This window comes from Phocoena sinus, chromosome 20, assembly GCF_008692025.1.
Source record: "Phocoena sinus isolate mPhoSin1 chromosome 20, mPhoSin1.pri, whole genome shotgun sequence".
NCBI lineage: Eukaryota > Metazoa > Chordata > Mammalia > Artiodactyla > Phocoenidae > Phocoena > Phocoena sinus.
This window is the reverse complement of record NC_045782.1, coordinates 30,030,436-30,047,420: the sequence shown is the minus strand read 5'-3', so window position 1 is coordinate 30,047,420 and position 16,985 is coordinate 30,030,436. Positions and strand designations below refer to the sequence as shown.

General features: G+C 34.2%; 1 protein-coding gene across 1 annotated transcript in view; it reads right to left on the bottom strand.

The window, feature by feature from the left end:
* MED13 (mediator complex subunit 13) overlaps positions 1 to 16,985 on the bottom strand; it is a 95,682-nt gene that overhangs the window by 33,497 nt on the left and 45,200 nt on the right. The window contains exons 10-16 of the mRNA XM_032615774.1: positions 11,887 to 12,100; positions 10,808 to 10,889; positions 8,696 to 8,817; positions 6,451 to 6,541; positions 6,104 to 6,318; positions 5,626 to 5,822; positions 3,984 to 4,900 (exon numbers count right to left, since the gene is read on the bottom strand). Of these exons, the coding sequence (XP_032471665.1) occupies positions 3,984 to 4,900; positions 5,626 to 5,822; positions 6,104 to 6,318; positions 6,451 to 6,541; positions 8,696 to 8,817; positions 10,808 to 10,889; positions 11,887 to 12,100 (1,838 nt within the window). The remainder of the gene's footprint in view (positions 1 to 3,983; positions 4,901 to 5,625; positions 5,823 to 6,103; positions 6,319 to 6,450; positions 6,542 to 8,695; positions 8,818 to 10,807; positions 10,890 to 11,886; positions 12,101 to 16,985) is intronic.

Here is a 16,985-nt window from a genome sequence, read left to right as displayed (position 1 = left end):
AAAACCATTCAATTGTACACTTTAAATGAATTGTATGGTATGTCAATAAAGTTGCTTAAAAATGAGTGATCATGGAGTGGTGTAATGATGGGGATGGGCAAAAATTGGGGGCAATTTTTACTTCTACTTTTCTGTATTGTTTAGATACTTAACTTTCTTTTCAGCAAGTATGTATTTTTTATAATTGGAACAAAGCTTTTTCTATCTTGAGAAAAATAAACATTACCACTAAATTATACAAACTACAATTTGTAGACTTTTAATTCCTTCAAACAAATATTTCAACACCTTGGGCATCTATAATGCCAGGCACCGTTCTAGGTACTTGGACATATCAACAAACAAACAAAATAGACAAAAACCCTTTCTCTTAAACAGAACTTGCATAGGCTGAACTTAATGGAGAGATAATTAATCAATAAATTATACAGTATATTAGAAGGTAATAAGCAAACACTACGGGAAAAAAAAAAAAGGAGCAGGATGGAGAAGATGACTTCTGACAAAATTTAAAAAGGCAAGAGAGTTATCCATGTAAATACTTGGAAGAACAGTGTCCCAGGCAGAGGAAACAATCAGGGCAAAGGTCCTAATACAGGAGTTTGATACTATTTTATGAAGCTGTTATAACTGAATGAGAAAGTATTCCAATATTGCCCATTTAGGTTTTGCAGCATTATTTATTTTAATGTTGAAGTTTTAAATTGAAATATAAAGATATTTCTTTTTTGTTTTGAATTATTTTCTCAATATAAATTCTTAGGATGAAATTCATCTTTATGGCAGCAGAGTAATCTGTTTACATCAATCTTTATTGTTATAGAAAAAATGCACACAAGGTTAACAACTCAATATTTTCTATTACTTGGCAAATAAGTTGGATTTTTTTTGAGGTATAATTGACATAACTTATATTAGTTTTAGGTGTAAGAAGTGATGATTTGTTATTTGTATATACTGTAAAATGATCACCACAGTAAGTCCAGTTAACATCCATCATCATACACAGTTGCAAAATTTATTTTTTCTTGTGACAACTTTCAAGATGAGCTGGATCTTAAAAACAAATAATAATAATAAAAATAAACAGAATACCACTAATGCTACTGCTGCTGCTATTACTACTACTGTTACTACTGGTAATATTTGAGTACTTTGTGCCAGGCACTGGTCTGTTTTATATGTATTAGTTCATTCGATCCTCTAACACTGAGGTAAATACTATTATTGACACTATCTCAAGAAACTGAGACAGAGGTTAAATAACTTGCCCAAGGTCATAGTATATAGTGATGGAGCCATGTTTCAAACCCAAGTAGTCGGTTCCACAGCCTATGTTCTTAACTACTATCTATGGCTGAAAATAATCCTGCCCTTTCTTTGAAAATCTATATGACATTTATTTATACCTTTTTCTTTAAAAATTTGATCCTTGAGTATAGTGAGTTTGATGAATCATCGAACTATTATCATGAACAAAATGTAACCACTGGTCCATGCATAGCCTTATCTTATTCACAAATTTTCTTAATAATATTATGAACAACTACGATCTCACTGCCCAAGAAGTAGATTACTCAATCTTATTAAGTGCATCTCCCTATCCTATCCCTCAGCTTTTAAGAATTAACCACCATCCTGAATTTTATGTGTATCTAGAAAATACATTTAGTTTTGTCTGTTTTAGAACTTTATGAAAAAATATCTCACTATATACAATCTTCTGGGACTTGTTCCCTCTCCCTCCCCTCAAAACTTTTACCAAGATTCATCTGTTACAAGAGTTTTACTCATTTTCAGAGCTTATGTAACATTCTATCTGTACTATCATAATTATTATCCATTCTCCTGTCAGTGGGCATTCAGAGTATTTTTACTTCAACCCTGTATTACAGTTTTAGTTCTCCAAGTAGTCTACAAGCAACTTAAATATAGGATATCTTCATATCTCCCAGAATACCAAGCACATTGTTTTGCACATGTGTCCAAAAATGGCTGGATTAGCAAATGACATAAGGAACCAAATAAAAGTTATTAAATGGCATATATCACCTAAGAACAAAAATTCTTAACAAAAACCACATTCTGAAGAAGGCTAACTTTCTGCATAATTACCAAAAGTTAGGAAAAAGTTAATGAGTGGTATACTGAAACATCTTTTTAGAAATATGTTTCCCAGTGGCTATGCCTGAAAAAAACCCCTAAATGATGACTTTAATAATGGCAGCTTATATAAATTCAGTACTTACTATGTGCCAAGGATTGTGTTAACCAGCTCATATGTATTAACTCATTAGATCTTTATAGCTACACACAAGTATTTGACATGGATGACATTTCTCTCCTTCTTCAAACATTTCCTATACTTAGCTACCAGCACAACACACTCTCTTGGTTTTCTTCCTACCTCCTTTGTTGCCTATCCTGGATCCTCCTCTTCTCCCCCATCTCTAAATGTCAGTTCCATCCTTGGACTTCTCTATCTAGAGTCACTCTCTAAGTTTTTTCATCCATCTCCATAGCTTAAAATACTGATAACTCACACACAACATTTTTTAATCTCTAGCCCCAACTACTCCTCCGAATTTAAAATTCGTTTCTCCAAATAAGTACTTGACCTTCTCCCCCAGTTGTTCCCCTCCTCTATAATTAGCACCATCATTCATCCATTCGCTCAAGCTATCACTGATGCCTCATCTTTTCTTATATCAGCAAATCCTGTAGGTTCTATTTCCCAAATATGCCTAGAACCTACTACTCATATCTCTATTGCTTCCAATCTTGTCTAAGGTACTGTCATCTTTCACCTGAACTACTGTAACCGCCTCCTAACTGATCTATCTGCTTCTACTCTCACCTTCACCACCCACAGCACAACAGCTAGAGTGATCTTTTAAAAAAATAAACAGTAGAAGGATCATGTTACTTCTCTGCTCAAAACTGTCCTACAGCTTCCCGTAACTCTTAGGATAAACTATAAAGGCCTTTATAGTTTATATATAGACCCTACATGATTTTGGTGCTCGGCCATCTCTTAGCCTTCCAACTCCTAACAGTCTCCCCATCACTCAATTCATTCCAGCAACAGTGCCTCCTTACTGTTTCTCAAACATATTAGGCACACTACTCCCTCACAGTCTTTGCACTACCTGAAAACACTCTTCTCTCAGCCACACAGCTCACATTCCCCTACTCTATGTAGGTCTTTGCTCAAATGCTGTCCCTCAGTAATATCTTCTCTAAACATACATCTAAAGTAGCATATTCTTGTCTTTTTCCACTCCTTTACCCTGCTTTTCCTTCAAAGCACTTGTCGCTATCTGATATCATATAATTACTTATTTTTTTGTTTATTTTGTTATTTTGAGAATTACAAGCTCAAAAAGGGCAGGAAATATGTTTAATACTGTACTTTGTAAAAGAACAGTGCCTGGCACATACTAGTTGCTCAATAAATAATGAGTGATAGAATGTTGAATAAATCAACTAGTAATTTTCTGCTAATTGACATGTGCAAAGTACCTTTTATAGTCCTACTCAAGTACATAATTACAGACCTCTAATAACCATACTTCTGTTGGTGAAATTAAACGGCTAGGAAATTCTCCCTTTAAAAATATCATTCTTTTTTTTTTTTTTTTGGCGGTACGCGGGCCTCTCACTGCTGTGGCCTCCTGTTGCGGAACACAGGCTCCGGATGTGCAGGCTCAGCGGCCATGGCTCACAGGCCAAGCCGCTGCGCGGCGTGTGGGATCTTCCTGGACCAGGTCACGAACCCATGTCCCCTGCATCGGCAGGCGGACTCTCAACCACTGCGCCACCAGGGAAGCCCTAAAAATATCATTCTTAAAGGAGTTTTAAGTCCAAATTTAAGTGTCTCTGTCAGGTACATGGGAAACTGCCTTTAATACCTTTTCCTAAGAAAGAAAAGTCATACAACTAAAGGAAAATAAAGAGAAAAATTATTCCATTAGCATACTTACCATTTCTTTTGGACCAGGGGTGTAAGCATGAACTTTTCACAAGTGCTTCATCAACTTTTCCTCCTGACATGTTATCCATGAACTGACGCCCATGTTCTAATGCAAGGTAGCAGTCATTGCAACAGTCCCGCTCTTCAACACGTACCCAGTTGTTAGTTACACCAATTTTGGGAAAAGGATCTTGGTCTGCAGCTCCAAAAGGTGAAAATAAATTAGTGCACTGATCTTGTAGCAATAATATCAACTCATCAGGCAATTTTTCAGATTCCTTTAGTCCTCCATTAACATGTTCAGCAGAAGTAGCCCTGAGAGCTTCAAAACGTTTTTCTGCTTCTTTGCCACATTCTGTGTTGCGTCCTATGATATCTAGTTCATCTTCAAGAAATAATCCTGAATTGTTTCCAAATTTTCTGTTCATGACAGCACTGAAGCCACAGGTACACCTATACTGTGCTTCCTGCGTTGGATCTGGAATGTAAACTCCAACATCGGCACCCTTGATATTCATGTTGCAGACACAGATACAGCAACTATCAAAGTTACAGTCTTTAAACAAATTCATAACTGATTCTGAAAGAATGAGGTTTACATAAAGACTGTGTGCTTCAGGGATGGAAGGAACAGTTGCAGGTTCAACAGAATTAAGGGGTCTGCACGTGGATGGGGTGGAAGCTGGTGAATATAAGTCTGAATTTTCATATTTGACTGAACCTTGAGCACTAGCTGGTCCACCAGCTCCACGAGGAGTCCTTGGAGTCCTTGGAGTCCTTGGAGTTGGAAACCTAGGGGTAGATGGAGAAGGAAGAATTCCTGCTCCACTGTTACTAGGAGGTGCACTGCTAGGAGGCATCCCAAAAGAAGCATGAGTTTGAGGTGTATAAGCAGGGCCATATTCTTGATCCAGAGTACTTCCATCACTAGTGTCACCAGGGCAAAAGAGAATCAAAAACATGCATAAACGAACATATTAGTAATGTGAAATACAACTAAAAATGTCCCAAATGTTTTTCAATAACACCAAAAATTGCAAAAATACGATTAGTGCAAAAATTACAAGTACAATTAAAATGTATTTTTGGTTAGTACATCCACTCTAGGTGATTGTTGTGGGGTGAGACCCAACTAACTAGTTCTATTATAAATAAAATTTGTATACACTCTTCCACACCTAGACATCCACAATTACTATCTATATATTTCTTGTACTATAAATACCCATATTTCATTGATTCTAAGATGCCACTGTTTAAAAAAAAAACAAACCCAATTTTAGAGATATTTATGTGTAAAAAAAGGACAATGGCAATTCTAAGATGTTAAAATTATAAGACACCCCAATTTCAGAGATACTTAAATATAAAACGTGTGTGAAATATGGCAAATGTACAAATGAGAGTAATTAGGATTTCAGACCAAAATAAAAGGTGCTTCCAAAGACAAAGTTTATTGGTCTTAAGTGTTCCAATACTTTAACCATACCGAGCAAACACCATTATAAGCTATTAATCAGAAAATGATTTTTAGAACTTTCAAAAACCAGTATCTTTTTTCCAGGTACCAACATACTAGGTGCTTCTACGAAAAAAATTAAAGCTATATAAGCATTCATATACTATACCAATACTATACATTTAAATCATACCCCTCTTTGATGAATGGCATTGTAGGCCCTGAAGGAAGCAATTCCAATTTTCCAACAGTCCAACTCTGACGGTAAACACACTCTTCTGGCAATTTGATAGTAGGCAGACACTGGCTTGGTAGAGTTTTTAGAGGTGCAAACATGGAACATCCCACTAGAACTTGACAATTTTCAGGCTTATAGACATAAGAAAAATCCTACAATATAAAGATCATGACTTTTAGCATCTTATTTTCCAAGGGAAAAAAATAACAACAAACTGACTCTAGCCCTTTTTTCCTGTCTTTAAACAAAATAATACAATGTAAATGTAATCCTACTCTTTTCTTAAATGCATTCTTAATAGTGTCACCATAATTCAAATTTGTTAATAACAAAATTAGAATCACTAAGAAAGGACTTTTGAATCTAGCAATAAACTAATTCTATACAAAAATATAGGAAGTGAATTATTTTTCTAGAAAATTAAAATACTTACTTTAATTTCAGAAGGTTTTGGGCTACAGAATCCTTCATCAACCTCAATTTTGAACTGTGCTCCTATACTAGAACTATTTCCTTCTAGAACAGTTCCTCCAGGTGTTGTATCCATACTACCATATTCTTTATTATTCATATTCATTGGGGAAAATCCCATAATATGTTGTTCCAATGATGGTGGTGTAGGATACATTTTATGAAGATCTGCAGTGCCTATATTTAATAAAACACACATTTTAACATAAGACTAAAAAGAAGTTACTCTGTGCTTAAAACAAAGCGGTGGAGAACTTTGTTGACATTAAGTTTGCAGATTTATCTGGAACACAGATTTGGGAAGCTTACTTATGCAAGATAATGGGTCCAGATTTCCTGTCTTTGATTCCTTGCAGCTGGATTTATCATCTGATCCATTCGCCGATTTTTTAGATCCAGGCTATTAAAAAACACACACACACACATATTGCTCTGAAATTTAAATCCAATGTGATCAAGACAGTAATCATTCAGAGTAACTTGAAAGTAGAGCCCATTTGTGCTAGAGCCAAATATATACGAGATACAATTTAAAGATACAAAATAATTTAAAGACATAAAACACATTTTAGGTAATCAATAACCCAGATTAGTTTTTCTACTGATTTGATAATGCTCCAAATAACAGAGGAAAAAGTTCCTTCAAGAAAATGACCAATACTTTCAAAATACATAGAACAACCTATTACTTAAAACCTATCAAAAAAAAAAAGGTAAGAAAACCTACTATAAGGGTTTATAATTAACATCAGAATTGCCTCTTAGTAAAAGATACTCATAAAGCATTTGTCCCTTTAAATAAAAGACATTAAAGATTCCTATATAATCAATCACCCCTCCAAATCCTTGTTTACACTTTTACCTTGTTTAATAATCTTCTTGCCCTGCAAAAACACTACAACAGGTAAAACTAAGCAAAACTTCAGAAAGATCTCATACGACAAAGCAATAGGATCCCTAACTAAAGGTAGTTTTAATACATTGAACAAAACAAGTTTTAGAATCTCTAATCTGTCACCAGTGTTGTTAGAGCTGACAACTTGGTTCCTTGTCTCCTATTAGCCACCTTGTCTTAGATATGTAGACTGAGCTCTGATTACAACCCATGACCTCAGAAGAGCCACTGCTGATATGTGAATGGTAGAGAGAGAAAGTACAAAAGTATCAAAGTATTCAGGGATATATTCACCTAAAATATACTATATTACGGGATGTGGAGTAAAAGTTTATGTATAGTGATATCTGCTTTATGTCACTTAATTGAAGAGACCAAATGTACTATAGAAGTTTCCAAGCTATCTTTATGCAGATGAAAAAGGACTTCCCTTTTATAATGCAGCACCCAATTCATTAATTTGCCAGAGACTTGACATTCTAGGGAATCTCATTTTAAGCTTTAATTTCTTTTATCTTCACCTTTCCCTGCAAATGGGTGTTAAAGATTAAGTATTACTTTTTCTTCCTCTTTCATTATTATAGTATGTAGGTGTCTTATAATAATGGCTGTGAAGCCAAACAAATTCAGAAGAAGTAGTATTCCTTAACAAATTGACAAGGCATATAACTTTAATGTTAATTACTTATTATTCTCTAATTGAGTCAATTTTTCGGTCATTTCTAAAACTAGAGGACCAAAGATTAGGTTAATAATTCTGCTTCCTCGAAATTGAGTCATTTGTTGAGACGTGGATGCATCTAGAGACTGTCATACAGAGTGAAGTAAGTCAGAAAGAGAAAAACAAATATCGTATATTAATGCTTGTATGTGGAACCTAGAAAAATGGTACAGATGAACCGGTTTGCAGGGCAGAAGCTGAGACACAGATGTAGAGAAGAAACATGGACACCAAGGGGGGAAAACCGCGGTGGGGTGGGGGTGGTGGTGTGCTGAATTGGGCGATTGGGATTGACATGTATACACTGATGTGTATAAAACTGATGACTAATAACCTGCATACAAACAAACAAACAAACAAACAAAAAACAATACTAAACTTTCTTTGGGTTATTTGTTTGGAAGTATGTTAATATAAATGTTTCAGACATTACATGAAATTTCTAAAAATCTTATATGTTCTGGTATAATGTTATAAGTCATAATTCTAGTTATTAAAGTAATAGTAATAATTCTGCTTCCTAGGGACTGGAGAAAAAGAACATATGGCAGAGCTCAAATTAAGCTTAATTATACATGTCCTTCAAAGACAAAAAAATAAAGAAAAAATACCCCTCAAAGTTTATAGGTGACATTATATCAAGAATGCTCAGGGAATTCCCTGGCGGTCCAGTGGTTAGGACTCTGTGCTTTCACTGCCGAGGGCCCGGGTTCAATCCCTGGTCGGGATCCTGCAAGCCAGGCGGTGCAGCCAGAAAAAAAAACAAAGAAGGCTCAAACATGAGGTTAAAAAAGGACACCAATTAATTTTCTTCCAAAATATATCCTATTGTTCAGGGCTAAAACATAGTATTCAAGTCACATATCACTTCTGAAAAATAAACTTATATAAAATCAAGGAAAACAAATTATAATTGTAATCATTAATAAGATACTCACTGTCAGTTCATCTTCATCAGAATTAAAAAGATTATCAAGGTCAGTATAAGAGACAGCCAGGTCTGAGTCATAAATCAAACTGGTTGATGGAGGACGGGCATGACTAGTAGGGCGTGGAGCATCTACATATGACAACCAGAAAAAAAAAATCAAAAATTCTACTACTGACCAAATGAGTATTATTCTATTTATTTAAGCTAGACATATAACTTTATAAGGGTGTTATGCAGTAAGAAATGGTGACTTGTTTAAAATTTAGCCATTTTTTTTCATAGAAATAAACTTTTAAATATATGGTCATACCTTCCCCAAGAAGCTCACCAAAGGCTATGTAATCCATAACATAGCTAAGTAATCTACATTAATAATATGTCAAATAAAAATATAAACACTATCAGGACAACAGAATTAAACACACACATTTAATTTTTCTATCTTCCTGAAATATAAAGGAAGCACAGATTCTCTGGCTCTTGAGTCAGACAATTAATTTGAATCCCAACTCCAACACTAACAGTATGACAAGAATTAAATGTGATAGAATGTAGATAAAGCACTTTTGCCCAGTGCCAGGCACTTAAGTACTTACTTAAGTACCTCTTAGTTAAGTTTCATTTCAGCTCTAAAATTTTATTTTCCTTTTATTTTCCCCCCAGTTTTAGTGAAAAAAATGACTTTAGAAAAAATAAAAATACAAATGAAAGTTAAATTCCTCTTACATTCCCATACAAGAAAGAAAAAAAAAAAAAGCAATTTGGTGTATAAACCTTCCAAAGCATCCTCAGAATGGTTAAACAACTTGAAATAGCCCTCCCTTTCAGAAAGGTGAAAGTCACTTTCCAAGTGCCTCTGCACATTGTCCTAAAGATTCACTAAAGCAGTAGTTCTGAAATTTTTAGAGTGTGTAAAAATCATCTAGGATATTTATTAAAAACCAAGATTTCCCAGTTTCACCTCAAAACATGCTCCAGAATGTGGCAGATGGTCCACATTTTGAGAAAGCCACACCACAGGGACAATTACACATTTCCTATATCCTAGGGTAGGTAAACAGGCTAAAAAACCCAAATTGTTAACTCACTTTAAGCTACTTAGAACCACTGACCACTAAATTTATTTCATGAAAGACCATCTCTTCCTTATTCAGATGGACTTTTTTTCTTATTCCTGTTTTTGGTTGCACAGAGCCTGACTGATCTTCTCTATTTATTCCAAATACTAAAACAAAACTTTGCCCCTAAAAGACACATACCAAAGGACAACTTCTGCCTCCATCAAAAATTAAATAGATCTTGTAAAAGAACTAATATATCATGTCTCTCTATTCTATTCACAAGTAGCACAAGTCAGACACTTTCAAAGTGGAGTCTTCACCACTGTATCTCCAGTGCCGAGAACACTGCCTACACATAACACGTGCTCAATAAATATTTGTTAAGTTAATGACCTCAGCAACAGTTCTTCTAACTTGGGGAGAGGGGGAGAAAAGGACAACCAAATTACAGTAAAGTCTAATTCATAAATTGAGTTTTTAGATCTGAGAGAGATCTCAGGCGATGATCTTATCCTATCCCTTCATTTTACAGCTGAAAATTATTTTTATTTGTTAAAAAAGGAGGGACTTCCCTAGTGGCACAGGGGTTAAGAATCCGCCTGCCAATGTAAGGGACACAGGTTCAATCCCTGGTCCGGGAAGATCCCACATGCTGCAGAGCAACTAAGCCCACGTGAAGCCCAAGCACCTAGAGCCTGTACTTGACAACAGAGAAGCCACTACAGTGAGAGACCTATGCGCCGCAACAAGGAGTAGCCCCCACTCACCGCAACTAGAAAAAACCCATGCACAGCAATGAAGACCCAAGGAAGCCAAAAATAAAAATTTAAAAAAAAAAAAAAAGGAAAGAAGTTCCAACAATTCAAAACAGAATTTCTATCACCTAAACTTGCTTCTCCCAGTACAAGATAAACAATGAATCCATCATTTTAAGATAGGTCCCTTTCTATGAAACATGAATTATGCAAAAAGGAACACTGAAAGTCCAACAATGTCAGATTACTTTGGAGTAACAATCCTGGAATGCAGTATTTTAAAAAAGAAAATTAAAGTTTTACCTTGCTTGATAGAGGGACTAAATAATGACATAGCATCTTCTTCATGTGATAACACTGTTACACTAGATGGCACATCTTCTACCTGCATACAATATTACATATTAGACTGAAATACATATTTTACCAATAATAAAATATACCAACTATTGAGTAGCTATGTATCAAGCATTCTGCTGGGTGTAGTACAGACATCAATAACTCTCACAACTAAACTACATGATAAGGAAGTAGTACACTCATTTTACAGACAAAAAATAGTTCTAAAGATAACCCAGGAAATACAGCTGATAAGTAGTTGAGCTGGGATTTCAACCTAAATCTGCCAAATCCCAAAGTCCATGTTCTTTCTACAATACCTACTGCCTTCCCAGATACTACTGTTTCCACATTTACAGAAGAACAAAATGTCAAGTACCTGGCACACAGTAAGGCTAAATAAAACTTTGTGAAATGAATTCTTTGTATTAAACATATTATTGGGTCCTTTTTGCAATTTTACAGCTTTCAATTTCCAATTTTGTATTTACAGCAAAATTCTTATCTAGCAGAGTTATCTTAATAGATTTCTCTGTCCTTAATAGATCCTCAAATATTTGATTTTTAAATTTTTAATCAAGTAAGTATTTGTACATCTCACACTTTATTCTCATAACATTTTACTTTCAGGGGCACTACAGGTTCTTGATTCACATATTCAAAATATCATGTATTTTATAAACTCAGTGATGTATATTTTACTGCAATTTTGAAAACTGGTAATTCACTTACAGCATAGTTTAACTCAGAATCAAAACAGTTTGTCTACCTAAATGTCCTGATTTCAATATAACAGAAATTAATGCACTTTCTCCAACCTCAAAACTTTTACAAAAATAAAGATCTTTTCATTATCAGAGACCAGCTACAATTTCAAGCCCATACAAGCTCTTAAACTGTGTACAATGTGCCTGATTTACCTATTTTTTAAAAATGTTTTTCTAAGTTAAAATGATGAATTTTTTTTTCCAAATACAAGTGTGGTACTATATGCAGAGCTACAGATCATCAGTGACACTCTGGTGTACTTTGATTTCTCTTACCTTGTGTTTTTTTCCAGCTTCTCTCTCATTATTTTGTCTATCTTTCTTATCAGGAAAAAGGAATTCCTCATCTCCTTCAACAAACGCATATGGATCAATTTTAGGTTCTTGTTCTGAATCAGATGCTACTGCTGAAAGATACTGATTTTTAATTTGATATTGCTGCACTAATTCATCAGAAACTTTTAAAGGTTTCTTACATTGCACCATTAACCTGCATAAAAAAATAAAAATAGAAAATTAATTATATTCTCCATAAAAGTATAACAAATTTCCAAAATGACTTAAGTAGCATAAACTTTTTAGAATTATTTAAAAAAAGAATTATTTAAAGATGATCTAATTTTCAATCCTTCATTTTACAAATGAAAAAACTGAGGCATAGAAAGGTTATGTGATTTACTGAAGTATCAAATTTAGCAATAGAGAAATGGAGCTAAAATCCTGGTCTCATAGTCTTTCCACCAGAATGTGCTGTCTTTTGGTTATCCACTCTGTTCCCAAGTCCTCAATTGCATTAACTTGTCCAAATCCATTCACTTGAAAGGGATTCAAATCTAAACTGTTCCAGCACAGAAACTCTCAAAATGTGGCTATACAGCGAGACACTACTTTTATACAATTTATACCTTTATACAATGAAAGTGATTATCCTTTTCCTACTGCCATGAGTGGATATATTTTAAGTTTAAAAAGCTTAAGAGCATGACTTGTGTTTCATAAAAATAACATTATTACCATAAATCCAGCAAAACGTTTTACAGCGTCAAACAGTTTCGGCACAAGTATCTCAGACGTTTTTTACTAATCACGTTGGAAAATCAATTATTAGTTTTTTGGTTCCACATGGTGAATGATAAATTTATGTTTATACTCTCCTAAAATATCCAATAAAATGACAAAGGACAACAGAACAGGCGAGAAGACAACACTGAAGTTAAAAAGATGAACTACTGGAAAGAGACCAAAGAAAGGTGAAATCTACGGCTTAGAGAGGGAAGAAAAAAGAAGCAGATCTGCACCACAGAACCCTGGAAATCATCAGGGCTTCTACATCTCTGAAGACCAAGGTGCTTGGTGAGTGGGAATAGAGAAATGATTCATTTCTGGTTTGTGTATGACACTTTTAGACTCCCAAATTCATGTTCTCTATGGTTTGCAAAGCTGAGATTCCCATGCTGCCATAATAATGACAGCCAGGCTTCTAGTCAGATAATGCTCAAAATCCTGCAATGACTATTTTACCCTGAGTAAAAAACAAAGTCCTTATATCCTACCAAAGCTTTCCATGATCAGTCTCCTCTTTTCCCCTCCAACTTCATCTTCTATTATTCTACTCCTCCCTCTTACTCTTCTTCCAAGGTCTTCCTTGATATTCCTCAAACAGGTCAGACGCACTTCTGGCTGTTCTCTGTCTGGAACATTCTTCCTCCAAATATCTGCATGGCCAACTCCCTCACTTCAAGTCTTTAAATGTCACCTTATCTACGAGATCTTATTTAAAATTGCAATATGCCCACTGCCTCAACACTGATCTCACCTACCAGGCTCTGTTTTTCCCTCCATAGCATTTATCTCTTAATATACTATATAATTTGCTTATGTTCATGGTTGTCTGTCACTCCCACTAGACTATAAGCCTCTAAATGTCAGGGATCTTAACTTTGTTTACTGAACTATCCCAAATGCCTAGAAGAGTGCCTGGCACATAATAGGTGCTCAATAAATACCTGCTAAATTAATACATGAAATCTAAAAGCCACACAGGATTGAGATACTGTGTTTGCATTAATAATTCTAAAATACAGTATGTTGTAGTTTGAAATAAATCATCTTTATTCGTTAGGAAGTGATACTGCTGCCGCTACTTTTCTGTCCTGAGTATCAGGACAAAACAATCATAAGAGAAGTAAGGTTTGGAATCAATAAAGGTATTTGCTAGTTTATAAATTCTTTGAATGACAGAGATATCGTATCTTGTTAATCTATTCACCAATGTCCAGCACTAGAAGCACTCTATACCCTATAAACTAAGGTTGAAACAGAGGTCATCAAAAGAATAACTGACATTTTCTAAACATGCTATCAAATATGATATATGTCACTGTTATTTCAATGTGCCTCAGATTTATCCCCAAACTAAAATCCCAAGTCTACAAAAACTTTCTTCCATAGGAACATAGTGCTAACATAACTGTCAATGGGCTATATTCTACAATTACCTGTTAGAATAGTTCTGGTCTATAAATGAATAAGCATTTATTTCTTAGAAGCAGCTTTGTACCTCACCATATTAGACCCTAAATGTTTCCTGAATTGTCTATCAGGTATCAATGTGACTCTTTTCAAAATAGCATTTCCATATATTTTGACATATATTTTCTTATTTAATACTTAAAATAACATCATGAAAATAGGAACCAGAGGGTGTGCTCTCTTTGATATGAAAATTATGTTGAAAGAAATGGTCACATGGTGGCAGAGTTAGGGCTGGAAAGATTTTAAGTATGCCAATTCACATAACTATTCATAGGCTAAAAGTATAAGAACCTACCCCCCTCACCCCCAGTCACTAAGCTGAAAGACTACTCTATGTTGAGGTGAATAAAACAACTATTTTTCATATTAAGTTGTCCTCTAGCAGAAGCATAAAAACTGCCACACTCTTTATGCAAGTAGTTGTTAAGCTAGTAGGCAGTAACATTAAAAGGAAAAATCCTACTGCACAGGGCTCTACTAGGAATAAAAATGAGTAAATCAAATGCAATACCTAAAGACAACTTTTTGTTATTTTATTGAATGGTTCTCACAGACAGTGGGATATGCAAAGAATTTAAATGAAGTCAATAATATCAAGAGTATCGTCACAATAAATTAAAAATATAAATTATTTACATTACACATCCTTCTATATTTAAAACTGATAAAAATAGAAATTAAAATTGCTATTTTTTTAAGGATGCCAGATTAAAAACTCAAGTTAGCATTTCTTCACTCTCCAATTATATAGTATACATACACTTTTTGTGAATAGGAACAACACACCTCTCCTTTTCTAAAAGGAACTTTCACATATAGCCAAATAGTTAACTACAGATATAGTTTCAATCAAATACAAAGCTAAATACAGACAAACTGGAAAAGAATGATTAGGTACAGCCATGAACAGGAAGCTTTGCAATGCCCACAGCAAACTGAAATTACTTTTATATTATTCATTAACTATATCTCCTTCCTCTCACTGTGACAGTTACATATACTATCCTAAAATGTACTTGTAGAGAATTTAACATGGCCTATGCTTTTATGTCTTTATTCAATAAAAATTCTTCTAGACAAGGTGTGACAATATTTTAGAACTGGCAATTACAGGAGATAAGCTACAGTTCAGGAAATGTTAATGAAGAAATGAATTCAATAAATCTCAAAAAAATTTTAGTAGTAACTTTTCCAGTACCATCTCCAATATTCATAACCAATCCTTAAACTGAGTCAAGCTAGCTGTCAAAAGTATAGCTTTATTGCATTAAAATAAGATATCAAATAAGGAAGACTTAAAAAAAATCTTAAAAGATTTAGAATACAAAATCAAAACAAGTTTATTTCATCATAGACTTCTTTCTATGAAACAAAAATTAGAAACTATCTTTTAGAGATCAAATAATGCATTATATAACTAGATACATACAATAAAAATCTGGTATATACATATTATATACAACGTAAGAGCTAATTCTATTGAGGGGTATTACGGTTAAGATATCATGATGTATTTTTTATACTGAACAAGACATAATAAGAACTATGCTCAAGTACAGTTCTTTGTTCAGGGTTTAGAAAGGTTCCTTCTGAATCAAGAGTTACAGACTGTTTACGGCTGGCACAAATTCTACTAAAACTAAGTGCTAGACCCTTGAAAAAATATATTTAAAAACAACTGTAATGTTTCTTGGCAGAAATTTTGCTTTCTTTAAAACTTACAAGGTCTTCAGCCACTATTCTAAAGTAGATGTTATCATTAACTAATAAAGAAACTAAAAATAATTAGAAGCAAAAAGAAAATAAAGGTATTTGCCACAGATGTGTATATCTTGTGTGGGAGATATGCTATGCTCCAGCCCCAACCTCTCTCTGCCCTCCAAATAAATTCTAACAAATTAGAAAAGGAATTTTGCTTTAAAGTAGTTGCTAAAAAATCTGGCATCGACTGCTGCACATGAAGTCTAAGAATAAAGGAAATGCTTAGAAATGATGAAGTAATTTCTCTGCGCTAGTTAAGCAGCCACCACCATCTAAAACTGAAAAAGAGTACCTCTTTTTATCTACCTATTATGAAAGCCTAGTGCCCACCCCTTAATACCAATCAATGGAAAACTTCATTCATTTATGCCAAATGGAAACTGAGTTGTCACTTAACATAAATAAAACAAAGGTCTAAATTTCTCCTCCATAATTTTCTAAAAAGGCACACATCTGTAGAAGTCAACTACTATAAAGAAACCATTTTTAAATTTCTACTGATGCATTCTTGTCCCTCTGCATTATATATCTAATTGGCCATAAAGTTCTTTAGTCTACTCCACATCTATAAAATCCCTCCATCCCTACCATGTCTTTCTAATTTCCTAATGAGGCCCCTGTATCACCTTATAAATAATATTTTGCCACTCCATTATATAACCCTGCCCCACTCTTTAGGTCTCATTTCTCACCATAACACACCAAACCACTAAGCAGCACCCTATAATCTATCCATACAAAACTACATAAAGCTTCTGATCTCCATAAATGGAATTATTCTCCACTCTGGCTCTGCATCCGTACTATATCTTATATATATAGCTGTGTCAGAGAATTTAATGCTATTTTCCATTAGACTACAATTTCATTTAGGGCCAGGACCCAAATTTACTTTATACCCCAACAGTGCCTTACAGTATCTTGTATATTATAGAAATTTCAGTTTTATTCAAACTGAAAAAGTGCATCTTTGAGGAGTATGAATTAAAAAAGAAAGATAATCTTCCTAAGAAAGGATAAAGAATATAGAAGTTGCAACAACCCTCTAATTAACCTCATTAAAATTAACTGCTATATTA